General features: G+C 34.6%; 4 protein-coding genes across 7 annotated transcripts in view; all 4 read right to left on the bottom strand.

Moving 5' to 3' along the window:
• Positions 1–330: 330 nt before the first annotated feature.
• Ath (ATP-dependent RNA helicase DHX33) lies at positions 331–15,680 on the bottom strand. The gene is made up of 7 exons (XM_078193306.1): positions 15,457–15,680; positions 12,982–13,599; positions 10,193–10,425; positions 7,926–8,276; positions 3,586–3,784; positions 2,509–2,785; positions 331–669 (listed from the first exon to the last, which is right to left on the bottom strand). The coding sequence occupies exons 1-7, from the start codon at positions 15,678–15,680 to the stop codon at positions 493–495; spliced, it is 2,079 nt and encodes a 692-aa protein (XP_078049432.1). The 3' UTR covers positions 331–492.
• Positions 15,681–16,567: 887 nt separating this feature from the next.
• Positions 16,568–20,952, bottom strand: LOC144476408 (lysosomal dipeptide transporter MFSD1). 4 transcript variants are annotated; one of them, XR_013495033.1, is made up of 8 exons: positions 20,530–20,952; positions 18,789–19,065; positions 18,309–18,725; positions 17,542–17,853; positions 17,342–17,454; positions 17,033–17,271; positions 16,876–16,975; positions 16,568–16,751 (listed from the first exon to the last, which is right to left on the bottom strand). XR_013495033.1 is itself a non-coding variant. In XM_078193307.1 (7 exons), exons 1-7 carry the CDS (start codon positions 20,666–20,668, stop codon positions 16,928–16,930), a joined length of 1,545 nt encoding a protein of 514 aa, XP_078049433.1. In that variant the 5' UTR covers positions 20,669–20,952; the 3' UTR covers positions 16,568–16,927. The 4 variants fall into 4 exon arrangements, 2 of the variants coding, with proteins under 2 accessions (XP_078049433.1, XP_078049434.1); XR_013495034.1 differs by having other exon boundaries at positions 17,075–17,271; XM_078193307.1 differs by having other exon boundaries at positions 16,568–16,975.
• Positions 20,953–21,492: 540 nt separating this feature from the next.
• Positions 21,493–23,781, bottom strand: LOC144476411 (BPTF-associated chromatin complex component 1). The gene is made up of 4 exons (XM_078193311.1): positions 23,627–23,781; positions 23,190–23,281; positions 22,007–22,105; positions 21,493–21,910 (listed from the first exon to the last, which is right to left on the bottom strand). The coding sequence occupies exons 1-4, from the start codon at positions 23,642–23,644 to the stop codon at positions 21,628–21,630; spliced, it is 492 nt and encodes a 163-aa protein (XP_078049437.1). The 5' UTR covers positions 23,645–23,781; the 3' UTR covers positions 21,493–21,627.
• Positions 23,750–24,401, bottom strand: part of LOC144476410 (putative RNA methyltransferase CG11342) — a 45,421-nt gene continuing 44,769 nt past the window's right edge. Inside the window, exon 4 of the mRNA XM_078193310.1 lies at positions 23,750–23,886. Coding sequence (XP_078049436.1) covers positions 23,874–23,886 — 13 coding nt within the window. The 3' untranslated portion in view covers positions 23,750–23,873. The remainder of the gene's footprint in view (positions 23,887–24,401) is intronic.

Genomic DNA, 24,401 nt, shown 5'->3' with positions numbered 1-24,401 from the left:
GATCTCTCTATCGTCTAAAAAAAAAATCAGGTTGCTTAGTTCAGTTCTAAGAAAGTGAAATTTTGAGAAGTGTCCGAAAATTAACACAAGGGTCACTGTAAGTATACAGAGTGTCCCAAGAATGTGTAACGTAACAAAAACAACATACATAACCAAGAGAAGAACGGCGCATGCAGAAAAAAACGCCGCATGTGATATAATCTCACTTACGTTTCACCAAGCCTCTATGAAAACTGAAAACACCAAAAGCGTCGACATAAAAGTGTGAACTGAAATAAAACATAATAAATGAAATTATTAAGGAAAACAGGAAACGAACCAACGCTACCGTCGTGAACAATTCGGTAAAAATTTTTATTAAACGACTGTACACAGTAGAAAAACGAAACTGCCGATCCCACGCAATTACAACGATCTGGAAAAAAGAAGCGTGTCGTCTTTTTACAATGAAGCCCGTTCTTGGTACCCGGTAGACCGTTTAAAAGGTTGTTCCTAGTCGTGTTTGCCGATATTAAGCCCTTTTTCAGCCAGCCACGAGAACTCGATGACAGACAAACCACGAATATAACATCTCCCAGTGGCTACGACCTCCGTGAACAATATTAGCGGTGGCTTGGTACCGTGCAACGCCGAGGAAGGATGTATCGCAACCAGCTGCTTCGAGCTCACCTACACACACGTGCAATCCAATTACTCCTAAATTCTCGTTATCCACTAGCCGGGAGAAAACTTACTTAAACTGCTGCCCCACCCCCCACCCCCCCCCCCCATCTACCACCCTATACTCGAGTAAACTCGCTAAGTACCGAATTCCAAGCGTAACAACAAAATAACGCTAACCTCTTCTCAAAAACTTCCCTTAATCTTGCTGTGCGAAGTTTTTCACCTAACCCGACGCTCGTCTCCCGTTGTCCACGGGAACAACATAATTGAATGTCTTTCTCGGTTACCCTTAATCGTTACGATCTCTTGGTCGAGCAAAAAAACTGACCTCGAACTTTTACCGAAATTAACCCTTCCCGGTCCAAAGGTGTGGACGCGATGCATGCCTTTTTGGTGTTTCTTTAACATTAAACTTATCGAGCCAGTCGAAATTGCCGATTACACGTTTCGTCTCTTACAATTTTTGAAATTGCAAAGAGGATTGAATAGATTTTTTGAAGGGAATAATTCGGGCGACTTACAGGTTTGGCCAGTACTACGAAGCGAATGCGTGCGTTTCGTATGTCGAATGAGAGAGAACACATTAAGTGTTGAGAAATTGCTGTTTTTCTGTTTTATTTGTACACTGATACAAATATGTCGTAATATTTAACGAAGATAATAAAATGATATAATAACAGGAAATGTATAACAGTTTAACAAAGATTTGTATTAGTGTATAAATAAAACATATAATATCTGTATATATCAATAATAACATTAATATAGTAACATTTCTTGATACAAGCTTATATTATGATAAAAAGAGCAGAAAAGTTCTTGGAATTCGGTAACGTGTGAGCAAAATATAGGCTTAATAAAGGAAGTACCTGCAATAGTAATCTGTTTAATTAAAATAAAATGTATGCACGCTTTGATAAAGGAAAATAAAAGAGACGAAAATAAACAACATAATTAACATAGAGATAGATAGATAAATAAATAGATAGATAGATTGAGAGTGAGAGAGGGGGAGAGAGAGAGAGAGGAAGAGAGAGAGAGAGATATGAACGCAATAATTAACCGATAATTGGACTATTCGAACTGCCAAGACTGCTTCGTTTGTATACAATTATGTAACAAAACTGTTTTTAACGACACGAATGACAGCATAGCAAAATGTATATAAAATCCAAATAAAAGTTTGCGTTTGTCTGTGCATATGAAATAGTAAGATTAGACAAAAGCCAAATTCTAATCGTATCAGAAATATGTATACCACTTTTCACGGAAAATCGTGATCTATCGCTTTCAGTGTTAATAGGTAATAAGTAGACTGCGAATTTTATGCTTTTATAACAAAAGTGAGCAGATGGGATACAAAACACGATAAACATAGCGGATAAATTCAACGATACCGTTTGATTACCTCAAATTAAAAATGTTAAAGATGAAAATAAATTTTTAATTAACTGCTGTTTTACATAAAGATTCGTAGTCTAATAACAACGTTTTTATTTCACTCAACATCGTACAGATACGTTTTTCTTCGCGGAAAGAAACGAAATATATCTCGAACTCGAGTGAAATATACTTTTCTTCGTAAGACGAATGAAATGCGCTCCTTTTCAATTTCCAAAAAATAAAGTATAAATTGGAGAAAGGATGGAAAGTTTTGCATACACCTGTAATGTGGAACAGATGGTGTATTATTCGCGGAGGATCGAACCGTCCGAGGTCGTTTTGAAAGAAGAAAATTACTTCGCGGAGAAAGGAAGCTCTTTCTTTGGTAGCTGCAGGATGCGGTAGCAGAGTTTGGCTAGCTGTGTGCAATGAGCCAGCGCATCTGAAGGATCGACTACTTACGGTGATGTAAGTTTGATCCCTCTGCAGTTCGGCGAGGTTATCGTAGAGGCCCTCGAGGAGCGCCCTCCTCAGTTGCTCGGTATTCGTTCCGCAGCTCGCCTTTTCCAAATTCGCACGTTTCGCTAATGCGGCAAGCTGCTGGCGCACCTCCGCGGCGTACTCCAGATTCCTATGATGCAGGAAGTTCTCGTAACACCAGACCTTCTTTTGGTTCGTGTTCATGTATGCGCGAAAAACGTTCAGCAACGTGACATGGTCTCCCTCGGGTGACGCGAATCTGGAACGAACGAAACACACCGGCTACGTGTCACGTGTCACGTAACAAACTACAAGTATCGATCAGGCTTCGAACCATTTGACGCCCGTAAAAGAACACTGCCCGGACACCCACGGACACTGCGAGATTTCTAACCCTCCGCGATCCTATCGCGACCCGAACTAGATGTGTTCTACTTTGCGAGGAAGATGCTTCAACGATCCGTAAAATATCAGGTCGTTCTAGAAGTTCCGCTCATTTATTTAGATTAATATTTCAGACCCTCTTTGAAATCGCGAAAAAAATGTGATCGCTCTTCCGCTCCACAACCCGTTCTTATCGGTTTCGCGGAAATATTATGCCACGATATTCCCATTCGAATATTTTGCAATGCTTCTGCTCACGAATTATCGCATTTTATCAAACTGAAACATACTCGTGTTTGTTCCTGTATGATGTTTACATATTGCAACACGATCGAAATAACTGGATTCTCTATGCTTTGCAATCAATAATTGCTGCGATGATCTTTGAGATGTTCTTTTCGTCGAATCATTACCTAATTTTTCAATGTAATTATTTCTGAAAAGCAATTAATTTATGAGTATCATATAGTATATTTCATATAATAATGTATAATATATACATGTTATACGTTTATATTTATTATATGTTTATAATTTAGAACAGAATTTTACGTCGACTGAAAAAGTCGAAATAACGTTCGTACTTTACAAGTTATTATTAGATGTCTCCATCACAAGTCAGACTCGTCAAACTACGACAAAGGCTTACAGAATATAATAATTGTCATATGTTACCTTGACCTAGCGAGATGAGCCTGCTGTCTTTTAGCAGGCGGATCGGTGAAGACAGATTCTCCCGACAGCAAAGCAATCACCGATAGCGCTTCCTCGAGGCACTGGTGCTCCACAGACGCAAGAATCACTTTAGTGAATCTGGGATCCAGTGGGAACAAGGACATCGTCCTGCCGAGAGTGGTCAGCTGCGGCGGAGAACCTATTCGCGTTGAAAATCGAATGAGAGAGTTTTATGCAACATGCTAATACCGTTCGCCAAGTCGATAACACTTCAACGAACCAAAGAATAAACGGAAAATAAAATCAGTCGGTCTACCACGATCGGTCACCCGCGAACATCGTCTTGACAATGGAAACGATCAAAAAACCGCATAGCTGATTTAACAATAAAACGACAATTTGGAAGTCCCGATAGTTTTCGCGGAATCGTGGGCAAACTCGATGCGATACCAGAGCCCGAGAAATGAAATATTGTTCCGCGAAGACAGAAACTGAAGGAACATACTGTTCCCCGCGAATCCGGATATATTTTCTCGGCGCGTCGATGTCGCCTACTTGAATTTCAGAATCTTTCCGAACTGTTTGAAAGTACGGAATTCTGTTGGGTGATCATACCGCCGGTATCGACTCTGGCCTATCTTCAATAAAATTTACATTTTTCACTTTGAAAGTCGATCATCCGAGGAACACGATGTTTCTTCCCCTTATCAAAACCGGAGCCGGAAATGGTAATGGTAAATCCATTGAGACGGTTTTCGAAGGGGTATTCTAGTGTAACTGTATTTTCCGTGTAACACTTCGGAATTAATTTGAAGCGGACGATTGGATCTACCGAGACGATGTTTAGTGTATATATATAGAGGTTGAGCTAAATAAGGGAAACAACCTTGTTACCAAGACGATTCTTCATTATACATGCAGGGTGGTAAACGCAAATTGTGCACTTCCTGCAACAATCTAATATATGCATTGACAACAAATTTTTCAACACAAAAGTTGCGTGCTTGCATTACGATTCCTTCGACGCTGCGTTGATTAGCACTTATTTGTTCTTAATATTTTCCCTAATACGACCAAAAAATTTTTGTTTCTTCTATTGTTTTTATTTACTTTCGTTCCTAGACTTTGATAACAGAAGAATTAAATTTTATTTCGATTTAGATGGAATAAATAATATTCATATTTAGTAGATCATGTATGAAATCTTTGTCGCGAGTCTGACTCGTTACTATAGTCCAAGAGGTTAGAGAAGCGTAGTATATAGTCTATTTATTTCTTTTATAGGTGGAGCCGTTCTGGAGGTTTCAGTGTCAATTTCCTTTTCTTAAATCGAATACTATATTTTTTATATTAGAACATGGAAGAAAATTTTCAAAAGATAAAGCGAAATTACTCATCAGCTATTAGGTTTAGAAATAATAAATTTAAATATTGTGAATTCAATATTCTTCCACATTTTTATATCAAAAAATATAGTATTACACTTAAGAAAAAAAGTTGACCCTCACATCTCCAGAACGACTCCACGTATAAAATAAATGTACTATATACCAAACTATGCCCCTTTAAACCACGCAAATTTGTATTGAAAAATTTGTTATAATGCATATGTATATTAGAAGTTGCAGGAAGTGTACAAGTTGCTTGGACCATCCTCTATAATTTGCTGTCAAAGTTACTAATTATCATTTTTCTCACATGCTACAGTAAGCTGTTTTTTTCCAAGAATTGAACAGTGTCACGTCGTTAATTTCAAAGGAACTTTCCAATCTATTGAATTATTATTATTATTTTCTTACTTGTGTTTAACTATCTTCGAACTGCTTCTTGCAATAATTTTAATTAAAATTATTATTATAAAATATTATTATATACTATTAATTTATCCAACTTCTGTGTATACTCTTACATGTTTGAAATAATTGTGCGAACTTTTTATAAGGCGTTTTATCAGAATTTGTGAAATAATAAAGAAATTTTGATATTAAGGAGTAAAATTTATTATGAGAGTTATTAAAAAACACGTAAGCCATAAAGCAAAATAATAAGTTAGTCAATAACTAATGTTTGATTTTTCTATAAGACACAGTTTCTGCTGCTTTGACGCGCGTAAGACAATTTTTATGCAGCTTGTTTTTATTTTATACAATGAAATGATCTTTTATTTTTATTTTTGCAAGATTATCCCCTTCCCGTACCATTTTCTTTACAATTACTACGATTAGAATTTTTTCGATCGCACTAATGTCTTAGAAGAAAAAGGAATTTTATAGTTATTGTGTGCTTATATTTACTCGAAGGTTTAAATATTGGTGACGAGAGAATGAAATTTGATTCCTGTTTAAAGGAACTGATGAACATTTATACCTACCAGAAACAGGAAATATTTATAATAAATACCTAATATTATAAATACCTAACAGAACCTAGAAAAGAAACAGGAAAGATTTATAACTTCTAATCCAGTAGAAAGGTATAATCTGTAGATATAACTTCAAATCCGATATATTCATTGTAATGGTTCAAAAATGACTCAAATATTTGTTACATATTGAGATTGAAACTTAGAGAATATCGAAATCCAACGTTAAAAAGCAGTTAAACGCGTTGTACCGTACCAGAAATTCCGACATAACTTTTTGGTCAACCCAATACCTGTTCAATCGGATGCATTGATTGCATCCATTCTAGTCGCATGAATGAGACAAACGACGTGCCCTTTTATTCGTCTTGGATGTGGCCATCGTTCGATCAGCGATATATAATACAACAAAAAAATTGACAAAATCAGACATTTATGGAAGAGTAACTGCATTTTACTGAAACATTTATGTCGCCCGAAGAGTTAGATACTTTAAGATGTCAATAAAATTATCGCGCGAACGATAGCAAAAATACGCTGCATACGCCTACAAAATTTCGAGAAAAATGCGTTGAAAAGTTATGGGGTTACACGATGGATAACAACTTGGTCTCAGTATGTAACATCTATCACACACTCATTATTGCCAAGATCATTAACTTACGAAATTTATTAAGTATTCGTTCATTGACCGTTTGACGTGTTTTCACTAAATCTTGCATTATACTTTGAAAAGGAAACTATCTATCAAAAGATCCTAGAATGCTATTCGCTTATGTACGAGCATGAAGCTTAAATGTTTATTCTCTGTACAGGCCACCCTATTAGAGCAATAGTAAATGTCGAGTTTAGCTTCTGGCCACACATAGAACGGCAAAAAACTTATAGACCATTTTGCAAATATTGCAGGAAAATGTCGTACTTAAATCAATAATACAAAAGATAATTTGTGAAAATCTCGATAATCCTGTACCTCCTTAACCCTTACGTAGGCAACGAAAGTTTTACGGTCTTTTGGCGACTGAGGTACCCAATCTATTTTACATTCGTTAATTGTTTGAATGATTGAAAAAAGTTATAAATAAATGTTCGATATGTTTTACATACCACATGCTAGACTTGGAGAAAAGAAGCAACCTTTGTTTGATGAATCTTGTACGAATTATGGCAATTAAGTCAAAAATAGTCGAATATTTTGGAGTTCATTTTCACCGCTTAAAATGAATTTACAATATACAAGAATCTACGCGTTCCCGAAATGCCAGATTTCTTTAAATTGCTGGGTTTAGGATGATCTCTTGTTAGTTGCTTCAAATGTTTCGCACAAATTTATTTCCCCAATTTAAGTTAAAATTGTAAAAACTCTCATAGACACGTGATTTAAAAAAAAAAGTAAAATCACTAACTGAATTCAAGGTCATATTGCTTTCTTATGTTAAACCTATATCTTTTCAAAATCATATTCTACATAAAAAGTGCACAATTTTTGTTTGAAACATTTTTTTGGTAATATGTTATTCTTAGATGGAATGAAATACCTTCCAAAAGAAAGTGAAGTTGTCATTTTAAGAGAAAAACAGAATTATCCTTAACACAAACGTAAAAAATCAGTTAAATACGTCAAGGTTATGTCAAGATTTCTACAAGATCCATTCAGGAAATGTTGAAATGATTCTGAAGTAAAAAATACAAGTTTATCATAAAACAAAGATGACCTTGAAATAACCTTGACTCGCCGACTCGAAGTGCTAAAGGATATAGTCAGTTTGTTTCCCGTTGAACCACATGTCTACGAGATTGTTAACAACTTCAACTTAAATAGGACATCATGTGAGCAGGGATTTGATAGAGTTTTAGGATGTCGATTCAGGAAACCTAAAAAAACGATGAGTAAACATAGAAATAGGTACCTTGTTGGTCACATAAGGGTTAAATGGTATTGGTTCCGATCGATTTGAAGGAACGTGATCGTGTTCACCTTTAACAGCGCCGAGCTTCTCCAAGCAAGTCACCGCGACGTCGACAGCTTCCGTCGGCGGTTTGTCCATGAAATCAAAGGTGGTGATATCAATCCCGATGGCGAGCAACTGGAGCGCCACTCCCGCGAGGGAACACCTTTGTATCTCGGGCACCGGCATCTCCTTCATCCTTTCGAAATCCTCTTTCGTGTAAGTTCTGTAACATTTGCCGGCCGCTTCACGGCCTGCTCTGCCTGTCCTCTGCCAGGCCTGTGCCTTTGAGACTTTTTCCACCCTGAGCACATCCAATCCTGTCGTCGGGTGATGAGTTCTCGCTTTGACCACTCCGGTGTCGATCACATGTCGAATTCCTGTGTAATTTCATCCGGGAATCTCTGTGTGTACCACAATCCTCTCGCGAATGTAATCACGAAAGCGAGCCGAGTAATCAAGTCTGTCACGAACGAGTACCGCGTTTCGGTCCTGATATTAGCAGATTGCGGCGCTCGTCGAAAATGAAATTGCCCCCCCCCCCCCCCCCCCCAACGATAGATAATTCGCCGAATTAATCCAATCGTGGAACAACCCCTTCCCGGAACAAGATTTTTCATCAAATGAGACCGGAAGGAGACGACTCCAGAGAAACGACACCTCTCGTTTTGAATATCCCCGCGATAGTACGCGACATTGTTTGGCATATTCGATCAGCTGTGTTTTATCAAGTCAGTCACAAAAGTCTATACACGGTTGAGGAACTCTGAACGTCGCAGGATAATCGTAATGTAATGACTCTGAAGATGATGTAGTATCTCTCAAATTGTCCTTTAGCTTGTAAACAAATATGGACAATTTGGAACGAGAAGATACGATCGTTTTTATGTTATAGTTACCGATTGTCGAAAATCACGAAAACGAACCGCAAAACTCAAACAACCGTATCTACTCTACTCAAATTGTTCATTTTTGTTTAAAAACTGTAGAATAACTTGAGAGAATTTACTGTAATTACTCAACTGGAGTATTATGGACTATGGATATTAAATGTGTTGCAGTGTATAAAACCTTTCCAAATTGTCGCATAACATAGTTTGGGAAACCCTAATTAGACGTTTCGCTATTTTTCTTGGAATATGTGTTTACATTAAAAAATTTATTCAATCATTTTCAATGAAAGAATCTTTATAATTCCAACAACTTTAAAACAAAATTTTATATGGAACTTTGAGCGGCTCGATAGGTTCAGCGCTGTGCAGCTTTTTTAAGATTTGGATATTAAAACTGCTTGCTTTTAATAGATCCTCAAAAAAAATATTCAATTTTGAAGTAAATGGATGGATTTTATAAATTTTGTTTGATATCATCATTAAGAGACTTGATATTATGCGATAATTAACCTCTAAACATATTGTGTAGTTATACGTAATGTTATACTTTTTTATAAACACAAATACGAATGTAGTGTTTTAAACAAATCCATTTTAATTAATACATGAATCTACATAAATAAAATGTCCAAGAGTTTGCTTTTTTGTCAAAAATGTTGCCAGATATAGACCGTTGTAACTGACTGTTGTATAATCTAGGATCAAATGTAACGTGAAGAAATAAAAATGACAGTGACATTGTTTTAATAGAATCATTTCGAAAATATTTTAACCCTCGAACATTGGAACATTATTACAACTTTAGAATTGACGATATTTATGACCATTTCGATCGATGATGACCACGTTACTTTGTTAATTTTCCGAAACATGTTGTAACAAATGTATAAAATTATAACAGCAATAAAATTGTTTCATTGAACTGACAGAAGTTCACTTCTGAATCATGATTATGACTCTCTGTCAACAGTATTCTTGCTAAGAAGATCAGCAGACCAATTATCGACGTCCAGTAAGATGGATGATAAAGTGATCTTCAATTATACTCATGGTTCATTGTAATTAGAAAATTAAGATCATGTCAAGAATTCATTTTGAATTTAAAAAATAAAAGGCTTCCGCATTATTTCAGTGAATCGCTGCAGTAATTTAGAAGATTATTCTTATTACTAATCTAATAATTAATAACACTTTCTGTTGCAAATCTTTTCTAGTGCAACAACAATTATCTAATTTAATCGTAAAAAATTGAATGATCAGATGACGATTTAAACACACTTGGTCCGGATGAATCGGTAACCGCAGTCCGAGGGTTAAATCGCGTCAAACAGGTCACCGATTATATCGAAATTTTGCATATGCGCTTCGTTAAGGCCGCCGAGATTTGTATAATTATAACTCACCACCAATTGTGACGGACGTCTCAGCTACGTTAGTTGACAAAATAAGCTTCCGCATTCCGGGAGGGGAAGGCTTAAAGGCTTCCAATTGTTGATGCGTCGGTAGAGCGGAGTACAATGGAAAGACCTTTAATGGCGGATAGCCCTGTCCATCCAACTGTTTAGCCGCTTGCCTCGCGCTCATGGCTGTAGCCTCTATTTCTTCCTGCCCGGTTAAAAAGACCAGAATATCCTCGCTGGAGGAAAGACAGAAAAATTCAGGAAATTGTCCGTTTCCTAGTGACCCAGTTTCTCCCAACGCTCTTGCACGCGGACTGTTTTCCTTTAATTTAACGGAGGTAACAGTATGTAAATTCCATAATGCTGTTACGGACACGAAAATTACATCGGCGATACTTTTACGCGTACCATGGTATCCATTAATTATTAAAATTCTCGTAGCGCTGTCGGAGTCATCGTACACAACAAATGCATAAGCGCTCGCTCGCGATTTATAGGGTATACGAAAAGAAATACTAATTTATGTGAACAATTACCGAAACAAATTCAATTTTTTTATGGAGCCGATGCTACTATTTATGGTGTTTTGCGTTTTGAGACACTCTAATTGACCAATTCGGTAAAAAGTTGAGAGAAGTGAAAATGATGGAAAAATACTCTTTCAATTTCACCGACGAACAACATTTATAGAGGAATCTATTAAAGATGTAGGCTTTATGTTGCGGAGATATAAAAATTAATTTGCGGAGTTATGTAAATACGGGAACTGGAAATATGTTCTAGGACACAGGTATCGTCAATTTTATTTCCTTAATTTGACGATCTTGTCAATCTTCCATGTATGAAATGTCATTATCGGAAATATAGTGCTGTTTTAATTCCGCCATAATATTCTCTCTTTAATAAGAAATGATCTTCCCATTGTATTTTCTACTGCACTGCATACCCATCGATCTTTTATACTTTTCGATATTTTGATCTCGCTTCTCAGAATTACGTTCTCATGCCATATTTAAGTTTCCATATGCGTGGAAAATATCTGAATTATGTACAAGCCGTTTCCTCGGATTAAGAAGTTTAAATATTGGAGAATTACTATTTGATGCTTTACGACGATAACGTGTACTAAAGATATTGATGACGCTACGCTTCAATTATCAGTCAAAGCAATTGTTAAGACGAAATAGTTACAATGGTGAAGAAAATTGAGTCAACGCTTTGAAAATGATATAACTTTTTCAAAACTCATCTAAAAGACTTGAATTCTACTGCAAATGTTAGAGGAACTAATTCACTGTATCATGATTAAAATTGTCTTTTTTTTAAATTTTACTATTATCTGGTATAGAAAAAATGTAAAAAAACTGACAGTATTTTTTGCGTTCTTTTTATTCCAAGTAATAGTCAAATTTTTTAAAAATAATTCAGTTAATGTACAGTAAACTGGTCCCTTTAGCATTTCTAGACAAATTCAAGTCATTTAAACTAATTTTGAAAAAGTTATACCATTTTAAAAGTATTGACTCAATTTTATTCTCCACTGTATGTTACCTACTCGCTACAATGTTTGTCCGTATCTATTATTATAGTTCAATTACTAAATATGTAAAAACACCAATATTATGCCAAATATCGATTAAAATCGATTTAGCAGAAAACAGAATGCAAACGATGCCAAAACTTTTTTTGTCGACGAAGGAAAGATTTCGATGATATGGATTCTAAATATATTCAAGAATTATTAATGGAAGAAGAGATTGATGAGGTTACGATGGAAATGGTATCTACATCAGATCGACCAAATTCATTCAGAACTAGATATTGAAACTCACTCCGAAAAACTCTGCCATCTAAATGCAGATCCTTTCACTGGCAAAAACGTGAAATTTAATCTATTAAACTGTTCTACCAAACTTCGGAAACGCTTAGTTACATATAGAAATGTTAGTTGCAGACAAACTTGCTATACTTCTGTCAACTTTCCGAATCTGGTCCATTACTTCTTATTGTACGGATTCGCGTAGCATCGTTTCTTTCTTTGGAACTTAATCACATATTTAACTTAATCATACATTGTCGGGAATGGCTAGAACAAATTGAGATAAGAAACAAATGACGTACAGAATCTAAAAATTCCCAAAAAATAGTAAAAATATATGCGTAAACAGTAAGCTGCGAATTTTATGCATTTGTAAGAAATATAAGTTAGTGCAATCACAATAAATTTCAGAGTAACGATAAATTGTATTTCAACTTATTAAGATTGTTGCAGAAAAATAAAAGCTCGAATATATGTACAGTTTCTTATAATTGATGTAGGTAATTTTTATTTTACATAAAAGTGTCCACACTGTAGTAGTAAATATTGTGCGGAGTGAGTACTATATTTGCAAGAATAATGAACTAGACAGATACACAAATCTTATTTACAAGAACGCAGAGGTAGTTCATCGCATTTTATTAGTAGCTCAATGCAACACATTCACAAGAATGCAGAACTAGTTCACCAGAAAAATCGTTGCGCTGGTAACACGAGCAGAAAAGGTTCGTAAACGATGAGAGATGACCAGAAAATTATTATAAATAAACTGCCGCGTTACACGGTGAATACCAGCACGCCGAATATCGGTAAAAGAGGATGAGCTTAAATGTGTCATTGAAAAGGTTAAAGGTAGAGCCGGCTTTCTTTTCGTACACCTAATAATCGTGGGACAACGTAATAATAGGGGACGCGGCTGTTCGAAGAAGCAAAGAGAAAAATCGAAGGTAGGGTAGATAAAGGTCTCGCTTACTTGGCAGGATTATCGCGGTGGATCTGGAAAGCGGTAACAAGCGCGGAAAACGCATAATCTTCCGGCGACTTGACGGCGTGATAAATCTTCACGGGGTGCTGACGACCCTCCAAGTAGACCGCCGATGCTTGAAAATACTTGGCGAACTTATCGACGTCCATCGTCGCCGACATCACCAGAAGCTTCAACGGCGGCAGGTTCTTCAGCTTTCGTAAGTTCTGCGCCCGACGTGTCACGCCGAGGAGCACGTCGGTTTGCACAGATCTCTCGTGGGCCTCGTCGAGGATCACTACCGAGTAGTCGGACAGGATTTCGTCAGTCATCGCCTCGCGAACCATCATTCCATCGGTCAGATACTTGATTCTGGTCTGAGGGGAGGTAACGTCTTCGAAACGCACGCAGTAACCGACCAACTTGCCCGTTTCAACCCCTTGCTCCTGGGCCACCCTGCGGGCCACGCTAACGGCGGCCACCCTTCGCGGTTGCGTGATACCGATGCAACCCGATGCACCCGCTATACCGGAAGACAGCAGCAACTGAGGAATCTGAGTAGTCTTCCCACTACCTGTTTCGCCTATCACGATCAAAGTGCTGTTGTGCCGTATCTCCTCCAGTAGTCTAAAATTGATTGTATTGATTCTTAACCTTTACACTGCCGACGTGATGAAATTTGGAGTCACTAATAATGTACTATGATTTAAATATATTTTATATTTTAAATATATTCTTTCACTTGATTCGATTCGCGAGATAAAATATTAAGAAACCTAATTGTACATATGTTGTTAGATGGTGCACACTATACCACAACTTTTCTTGATAAATATTTTTTCACAAAAATCAAGTCAATTTAATATTTTATTATGAGGCAGTGTTGAATATTTTTAGGGACAGTTAAGAAATAATTGTCGGGAATAAATGATCGCTTTTGCAATCCTAATGTTCCGAGACAAAAATGGCAACGTTATAGTCGATCCAACGAGACGAGACAGTCAATGTAAGATAGTGCATGTGTACTATGCAAAATGATGGGGCTATTAACCCTTACCACGTCAGTCACTTGTAGATAACGGAATTAATATCTTGGATTTAAAAAATAATTTCTACCCTAATTTTACAATGACCCATAAAATGTGAAAATGTTGAAAATGTAATTGATGTTATATATTTAGTTCAAACACGGTTTTAATGCTGCAAATAACTTGTTAGTGAAAAAGAGGAATGTATTAATAGTAAGACAGCTAATTGACAATGTCATCCAGAAGATTACGTAATAACCATTTCACTTCACAAACTGTTCAAAATTAACACATTATTAATCTTGGTTCTTAATAATTTCCCTAATTTTTCTTATGTTTTAATTTACTTTTATTTCTAAACGTTGATAACGGAAGAATCAAATTTTGTTTCGATTTAGAAGAAATAAATATCAGGTATGAAATCGAGTCTAACTCGTTGCAATAGTGCAAGCAGTTTAAAAACAACAATTTCTTCAATAAGTATTACATACGAATTTAAATCATACGCTTTCCACTCTATCGATACAGACACAACTATAATGTGACAGTGCCATCTATGCAATAGATAAGGAAACTAATTTATAGTATTATCAACAATCGGTTATTTCTAGCAATTAATTTTATTATTTAGCGGTATTAAATTCTATTGTGCAAATGTTTTGTCATACACGGACTTTAAATTCTTAAGTACATTGCATTTTACGAAATTTTTGTCTAGAATTCTAAACACTCCTGTTAAAATACCATTTCAGTATTGCACCTAATATTACCGAGAGTGCATGAACATACTCAGTCTATGACCACAGCAAGAATCGAGTATCTTATACTATACTCCATTTCTACTATGAGCGCCAAACATTTAAATAATAGAAATAATATTTATGAAACATATACTAGAAAAATACGGCAGACAAGATAATTATTTTCATGCATAAGCATTGTATTATTTCTATTAAATGGATAATTAATGAATGTATATTCCAATGATTTTACATTCTTCTCGGGTCTAGATAAATAATAGTTCACAATATTTTCAGTTCGATATTTATACAAATTTATACATCTTCCGTATAGGTATGTAAATATACGCGTACACATTAACAATTACGATAATTAACAATGACGTCATTTTTCCGAATACTTTCGTACGAAATCTTTATTATATAAAACTTTTGATACGAAATTGGGTTGATAACAGGTCATTATATAATATTGCGGACGAAATCGTCTGTGATCATATTTTCAAAGCGCACAATTTGAAATCTTACCGCCAAAAACAAAATGCTATAATGCCATCTATGTTATAGATACCTAAAGTGATGACGACTTACGGTCGGTATTCCTCCATTTTGTTGTATCGTATTTACGTGCAAGAATGTAGTCAAAATATTGTCGATGAAACAATACAACCTTGAAAATCAACAAAGGAACGAAAGAAAAATGACGCAACACTCACCGCTTGCGAAGCCTGTAAACCGGTAAAGATTTTCTTTGTTGTTGCAAGCTTATGTTTCCTTTGTCCACAGTTTCTGTGAGAGCATGTTGATTATCCTCATTTTTCTTAATTTTGCTCGGTGTCTCATTAAACACGACGGTAGTAGGTCGTTTTGCTGCTAGTTTTGAGAAGCCCGCAGTATTGATGACATTGTACTTCGAATCCGTGTGATCGTGGACCCCCATGTCAGCGAAAATCGCAGCACAATCGGACTCCAGAATGGCACACGAGCACGCACGTGTTGCACACTACAGCTGTGTACAAATAATCGCCTTGACAGGAGCAGGCTACAGCCAATGACGTAGTTTCACTGTGGAATTCAAATTCTGATTTTGCTATTCTTTTCTTTATAATTATAATTCCGTATTATTATATGTGTTACACTTTATGTTATTCGATTTTAGCTCAAAAGAAATATTTACTGATTTATATAGAGGGTGTCACATTTGATATTCGACACTCAATTGTCTCTGAAATTATTTATCTTAAAAGATATTTAAAACAAAACTGACTTTATTCTAGAGAAAAATAATTTTTTATTTTAAAAAATTGTTGATTTTTTTTAAGTGGAACACGTCTAAGTAGATGTGTAGCTTCTTCCATAATAAATTCACTAATTTATATGTTGGTCTTTGAAGGTTGTCAGTAAATGAAAAAGAAATAATAATAAAAGAATTAATTATCTTGCATATCCTCGAAAAATAAACTATAAATTTATGAGTTGATAACAGTACAAATTACATCTAAGTGAATGTGTATAGTTCAGAGATCAGAGATTTCATCCTGTGTTCATTAAATTGTTCTGTGATAACCGTAGTATTAATTTAACAAGTAAAATATTTCCAAATATCAATGTTTAATTAAACAACTTTTGTTATGTGTTTCACACGAGTGAAGAACATTAACAAATCAAATATTTTAACCTAGTATGCGTGGGCACGAAATAATATTTTAGAATAAATCACATATATCATATTTTGATTCAACAACAGGTACATATAAATTTTTATATACCGATATTTTACATGTTAAAGAGATCATACACACAAATAAGAAATCGAACATCTTGGTGTATTATTTTATCAAACAAGAGATCAAAAATAATCTTTTATTCATTTATGCTATAAACACTTTACTCATAAGATGACAATTCCTAAAATCGCATTTTCTTGTGGTTACAATGCTATTACTGTAAAACAAACAATGTATCTCTGTCACTTGTCAGGCGTCGACGCATGAATATATTCGTAAAACATCTGTTCGTCGATATATATTAAAAATTAATTATAGTCAATTGTAAATGTATCGGTTAAGAAATTATCACAGATTAACGCTGTGTTAGAGGAAGACACAGTGAGCAAATTTTTGTTTCAATGGTACCTTAAACAAGAAGAACTATTTATATCTGAAAATTGTATCTAAGTGGAATGCATCATCGTAAAGGCTGACGTATTGGCGTGGATTTTGAACATGGAGGTACCTAGAAATACAAATGTATTATACACTTATCCATACACAACATTTCAAATTAGAGTACCATTGCTCCGATACGAGATAGATAACGATTTCTGATGCTAACGTCAGACTGTGGTTGTAAAAGATCGTCAGTTGACAAATCTGAAGTAGATTCGGCAGATAAAAGTTTTTCCCTTTCAAGACTTTCTGGTGTACATCGAAGTTTGTCATATCTTTCTCTTTGGTCTGGCGACATATTCAGATAACCATCATGCACTGCTACGTCCAGCAACCAGATTGCAACAGAAGTTATCAAGGAAACTATTAAGGACATATTAATCATATAATAATTTGCAGCACACTATAAAACTTTGTAATGTAGGAAACATACTCCATAGCCAAACCAAGAAAAATATCTCAAGCATAAAGTATCCGCTTTTATCCACAATTAATCCAGCTATAATATTAGCTACTGCCATACCTAGATTCTGAGCAGCTTGGGCTCTGCAAATAGACAAGATGTTACAAAGGAATAAATTGCAATATACGCTATCTAAATTAAGCTTAAATCTTGAACGTTGCTCTACTTACATCCCAAAAGCGGTACCAAGCTGATATGCTGGAGTAACAAGAGCAATTAACGGCCATAAACTACTGGCAAGCATGGAGTACGCTAATCCCATGAGAATCATGCATACATAGGGACTTTCATATGTGAATGCAAGTAATCCATGAGCCACTATAGTTGCAAAAATACCAATAAATACCCATAACACATTCCTTCCTGTTCTATCGACAACATATCCGAAAATGGGTGATGCGATAGCAGATATGGAATACACGAGGGAATTCACCGCATTTGCATTGGATGGCTCAAATGAATATTTCCTTTCGAAAAATACCCTAAGAAAGTAGTGTTATACAATTAGACATAAATACGTCGTAGTTCACCTAAAGATGGTAATGTAAATAGCTCCTTCAGTTGTGACGAAAGAAAAAACCTACTTTGCATGCAATTTTAACAACATGAAGAAAAAGAAACATATTTTACATAAAACTAATGTTTGCTACCATTGAAAGTATAAATAATTTTTATATTGCCACGCCTGAAGGAGTTTCTATTGTTAATTGTTGCATAATGATTTTAGTGAAAAATATTTTAAATAAGAATTGAATTTTTACTAACATTTGTTTTAAGCAAAAATCCCATTAATTTAGCTACAAAAGTTAATAATCATGTAAAATTATGTGTCTCTCTTCGCTAAAATCATTACTTATACAATTAAAATAGTTCCAATTACAGGCTCCATATTATGTGTAAAATATAATTGTGAAACACTTTTGTTAATTATACTTACTTGCCTAAGGCAATGAATGGGAATATTGAAACATAATAGGCGATGCAAATGAATGTAATTAACCAGAATATAAGTTTAAAGTCTTTAACATCTTTTAGACTGATAACTTCGGGCAATTGTCCCTCTCCCCTTCTTAATAATCTCTGTGCCCGTTTATCCATGGCACCCAGTACACATGCACAAATCAGAGACACTACAAGAGTTAAAGAAGCTAGGAAGAGAATAAGTCCGATACATTGTGGTCCTTTATAATACTGATTTACAAATTGATAGATTGGTTCCATGATCAAAAAGTTTACTGTTGATCCAACTCGAGCAAAGCTCAGTTGCAAGCCAAACACCATATTCATTTCTTTTCCTTTAAACCACAATACAGCATAACTGTTCTGGGCAACTGCCAATGATTCTGAGCCTATACTGTAAAAAATATGTGCATTAAAGAAGCTAGTCATTGATTGTCAACTTAGTTAAACAACATACCCAAAAACAAATCGACCGAGCATCATAAGCCAAAAAGCATTAACTAAAGCTCCAGTCGCAAATATAAGATGACCGATTAAAGTCAGTGCCATGTATATAATTGTGCCCAGTCTTATACCAAAAATGCTATCCAATAGATATCCTCCAACAAAACAAAGAACCACATTCGGCCATGAATAAATGGAGTACAATAATACGAATTTGCTGGTTGACATCTGCAAGTCCGTTTTAAAATTATCTTGCAATGCTGCTGGATTGTCGAAACAGAAATATGCACCTAAAAAACAAAAACGTCGGATTAGATTAATCAGTAGAAGAAGCGAAATTGCATCCTTCAGATAAACTAATCATTTTAAATGGGGTCAGTGACCATACCAGATGAGGCATGTTTGAATATTTGATGAAACGTGACTCATAATTTGTGCCATTACAAGATAACACGCGTACATTCGGTATTTAATTACGTTACCAAATGTATCTCAATAATATTTCGATATCGAAACGTTGCGGAGGAAGTAACTGGAGAAAATAAAATTTCACGGGTAAGACAAAGCTGACGTTTTGATATGAATTATCAGTACAGCATGTGCGGAACGGAAAGGAATATTATACGCAACCCAGAATGTTCGTAAGAATATCGCAGACACAGATAATGACGCCGCGAAATGCAATACAACTGAGTAAGGCTGCGGCACGATTAGAATTGTTTAAATATTATTTTCAAATGAATAATAGGTTTATCAGCGTTAAAATATCATCCAGCGATATTTCATGGAAGAATGTTCTTTGTTTCGAGTAAATAATTATATTCGGTGCATTAGTTTGAAATAATCGTTGAATTCATAATTATTCCTTTAATTTGTCAAGGTTATTTGTTTTAAATTATTTAATTAATGGAAATAAATTACTCTTTTAAATTATTATTTTATTAAACATAATACTTGTTGTGTACTTTATTAATAGACAATAATGTAATAGATGAACTGCTAAGCAATGGCAGAAAAAAATGTTGAAGTAGACAAAAATAAAAGAATAGCAATACAACAACATAATAAATATATACTCGTAAAAATGAAAACAATACTGCAAAACAAAATATTGTTATGACTCTGTAGAGTAATTTCCAGATGCGAGCTATAAAACAACAAAATATTCGATTTATGGTTACAATTTTCAATGTAATTTCAAGATGTTAATAAGACCATATTTTAATTATTTAAAAATTCAACTAACAATTACGTTTCTCATCGCGTAATTCATTACTAATTTGTTTGTAAATTCTACAAAATTAATTCATATAGGATGAAATAAAAAAGATATCAGCTAATTTTTATTGCAGACGCGCCAATAGATTGAGATATTGTGTATGCAGTTTTGATTAAATTTCTGAAATATTGCAATTGCACGTTATTCTTATCGATTATATTGGACATTTTTTAAGAAGTGAAGATAAAAGAGTTTTCATGCTTATTTCAAACTCTTTTATTTTCACAATTTGTAAACACATTAATTCCTAACACTTCTAAGATGTAAAAATGAATATAACATAGCAAGCAATTAAATATAACAAAAGTTATAACTATTTCTTAAATATCCTGAATGATACTAAAACCTTTAAATTATTATCGGACAAGACTGATCTAAATATTTAATGAGGTCGTGGTCTGTCGAAACAAAAACAATCAAATGCAACCAATCCAATTCTATAAAATTATGAACGACAATATTATGTGATGCATACCAAAGCCTACTACGCTCATTAATGTTAATCCAACAAATCTGAACGGCAGCCTTTTAGGGCTACAAAATCCTTGAAGAGCAATTTCATCGTCCGTTCTGTCCATTGTTGGTTCTGGACTTTCCAATATGCCTCCTTCCATGTTGCGTTTTGTTCTGTCGTTCTTTTAATGTTTACAACTGACAGTCACAGCCACAGGTGCCTCGGTGTGGAGACGATTACAAAATTTCACTGTACCGATCATTACATATTCGACGATCATGCACTAATCCCTCTTTTAACTAAGGCAACTGCTTGATTATAAAAAAGGGAACTGTACAAAGAATCAGCTCGTGAGCGCTGTCGATACACTACTCAAATCAGTTAGGTATATAATACACTCAGTCGTGTCATTACTAATCTGTCAATAGCGTACGTCATGCGAATGATCTAACGTAAGCCACAGAATAACGGAGTACCATGGGATTGGCATAAAAATCTCTATACATATATGATACAAGAGGAACAATCGCTAGTCAAAAGAGAATTTGTGGCAATAAAGGGAACTATAATCTCGAAGTGACCTTATCTACAGAGCATTAGTGCCGCAACACGAGCTTACTTAAATTTCTGTAACTGACTTCAACATACATTCCCGGATTTCACCTTATCGTTCTAATATCGCGATCAATATTATCGACAGTTCATGAATTTATAAATGATTCAAATTTCTTGAATTAATTTCGTTATTTGTTTACAGAATTGCTTTCATCTACAAATTGTTCATCTTATATTTAAATTAGTTACCAGTTTATATTTTAAACGATATGATGAAAATGTTTAGTTTTTCTTAACATTAAAACGCAGATTTCTTTTCTGTAGATAAAATCCCGACACTGTCAGATCGGTAGGTAAAACGAATAGGAACAAAATGACAGGTCGAAGGATATTCAATCCACTAACGACCAACCACCCGCAGAATGACTTTTATGAGTTTATTGAGAAACATAACTTATTGAATGTACATTGTTATTGCTTATCACTAAACGTACAGTATGTTAACGTTGTCTTAAGCTTAGAGATCGAAGATATGGAAAAGTCGCACTTTTAACCACTTTTACATTAAGAAGCAACTTCTTCAGTCGCACCCTCAAACTCGAGTTTCACTTGACATTCCTCCGGTAGTCCTTCAACGTCCACCTCCGATTCCGGAGCATTTAACATATTTAATGTTACTTCCGCCGATTTACCCATCAAACCTTGGTTTCCGGGCTGTTGTTTTGATACTTGCTGCTGCACAACCGTCGACTGCTGCGTCGACTGTTGCTGGGACAGAAGCTGTTGCCTAATCGGCACACCTGCCTCTTCGAATGCCTTTTTCTTCAGTGTTGTTCGAATCTGTGAACTGGAATTCAGAACCAACCGTTTAACATTGGACCGGAACTGACGCCGGAAAATTGAGAGAACCAACCGTGGGCTCGATACAGCCTTACTAACTTACACCGTTCGTCCTTTGATGTGTTCACTTATTTTGTTCAAATCTTCACTGAAGGTCTTTACCGAGTGACGGAGCATCTCAATTTCCTCGTCAGTCCATTTACTACAGATCAAGCAACATAGAGGAATAAGTGGAGATGCGGTTAGCGTTTTTTACGAACGATTATACAATTTAAATCTCAATAATTTTATTTTTTAAAGATTTTTGTAAGCGAAGAAATCATTTACAATAAGGCATGCTACAATGCCTATAACGACCTTGATAACGATATAAATGTACAATTTTTGTTGAAAGTTTTAAGTTCATTTCAAAGCCATTTTGCATTTTTTAATTGAACATTTTTGTTTCTATACGATACGATAGTAAACAATTATAAATTCAAAATTATAGAGTAAAAATGCAAAAAGATCCGCAGTTCAATGACAATATTACTTAATTGATTTTTGTTAACCTAATCGAGAAACGATAACAACATTGGTACTAATTTGTATGATAATGCCATCTACATGTATTAACGATTGTACGCGACGTGTACGTCTACTAAATGAGCATTATCTTATTTACTCAGATTGTAAATGTTACATGCTTGTAAAGAAAGTAGAACGAAAAATTTCAGATAATACTTAATCAGAACAAAAAATATTTTTCATCATAATCACTATATATTTTTAACAAATTTGTGCACTATTAATATATTTAGAAAATTAAAATTTTAAGAATTAATTTATTAATAGACTAAATGTTAGTTTGCAGTAATTATAACTTTCTTTACAAATGAAATGATTTTTCTCTAAATTATTTTACTATTTGGCTATCAAATAATTTCTTACTTTATATTTGAGTTAACCTTAATAGATTATTACTTTCATTTAAATGAATTGTATACAGAAATAAGTTATGTTCACATTATTTCCAAAGAAAATTATAAATTAGTTCAAAATTTTGTTAAATCAAGTTATTACTTTCAATTTTATTATAAATAAAACTATCCAAGCATGGTTTCAAAATTTTAAATAAAGCTATAGTTTTGAAATTCTCATTGGATAGGGGGCGATACCACGTGACATTCTCCCGCGCTTCTCTACGCAACGAGCGGTGGCGTATAAATTCAAAGTATAAACAACAAACTTATCATATGCAGTTTCTTAAAGCAAAATCAACGATATTTTTGTTTGTTTTTAATTACCCCGCAGGTGAATCCGTCGTCGGATGTAGCTGCATAGTTAATTCACCGAGTTTATTGAACGCTGCACCGGCTGCGGTGAAAATCTCACCAACCTAAAAGAACAGAAAATTAGTTAGTGATCATTTCATAAATATAAAAAATACAAACTGATACAACTATAAATATAAGGTTTTTCTAAATAATTAAGTAAATATAATATGAGTATGTATTGCCATTTTATGAGAAGAAAACATATAATAACAGAAGAGAATGTTTTTAGACGTTATTATAACCTAACCTTTTGACCGCTTACAGACTCCATTACTAGGGTACTCGAGGGTAAAAGCACGTGACTCACGTAGAAAAAGGAAGACGAGCGGTGGGGGGGAATCGACCGTTAAGTGTTATATGGCGGGAAACTGCCTAAAATCGGCGACATCCCTTACTTTTTTGCTTACCTTGCTCGCAGAGTTCATGTCAATTTCTGTTGTAATTCGCCATCATCTGAACAAACTTATGTACGGTATTGCCATCTCGCGTCAGTTTTCGCGTAGATTCGTGCTGTTGTTACCGTTGACTTCTTAAAGGGGTAGGGTAGTCACGTGACCTTACGAATTCAGCAGGTCGGTATCTGGCTTTACAGATTTCGTTACAAAAATGGTATTATCCAGAGATGTGTAGCTGTTTTATAAATATAAGATGGAGTCACTGATGTTTTCTATTGGGAATGTAAAAGAAATTTAATTAAATAAAAATATTCTCCGTATCGAAGAATGTATACGTTTAAATCATCGGATATAATGCAATGAAATTTTTATTGAAAATATTTAAAAAGTAATCATTCTTAACTTTAGACAATTCAATATTTATTCACTTACAAATAATTTTTAATTAAGTTTGATCGATATTTTTGATAAAAGAATTTTTTTTTCACTAGTATTTTACGTCACATCAACTACATTTGCAGTTATTAGCGACGACTTTTAATTGGGGATATTAGAGTTTACTGTAGAGGCTTGAATCTTTCAGGAATGAGATAACTAAGTTAACTAAGTTCTCCATAATATTTATGCATACTTTTATTTGTATGCTAGATGCGAAAGGATAAAAATTACCTAATTCCTTAATAAACATGTATGTACGATAACTTAACAATGTAATTTCAGCTAAATGTTGATAATGATCTATTTATATCGAAAGTCGTGCTCAAATTTAGTTACTTGAATAATAGAA

Source organism: Augochlora pura, chromosome 10 (assembly GCF_028453695.1).
Source record: "Augochlora pura isolate Apur16 chromosome 10, APUR_v2.2.1, whole genome shotgun sequence".
Classification (NCBI taxonomy): Eukaryota; Metazoa; Arthropoda; class Insecta; order Hymenoptera; family Halictidae; genus Augochlora; species Augochlora pura.
The sequence above is the reverse complement of the archived record's forward strand: the minus strand, read 5'-3'. Positions and strand labels throughout refer to the sequence as shown.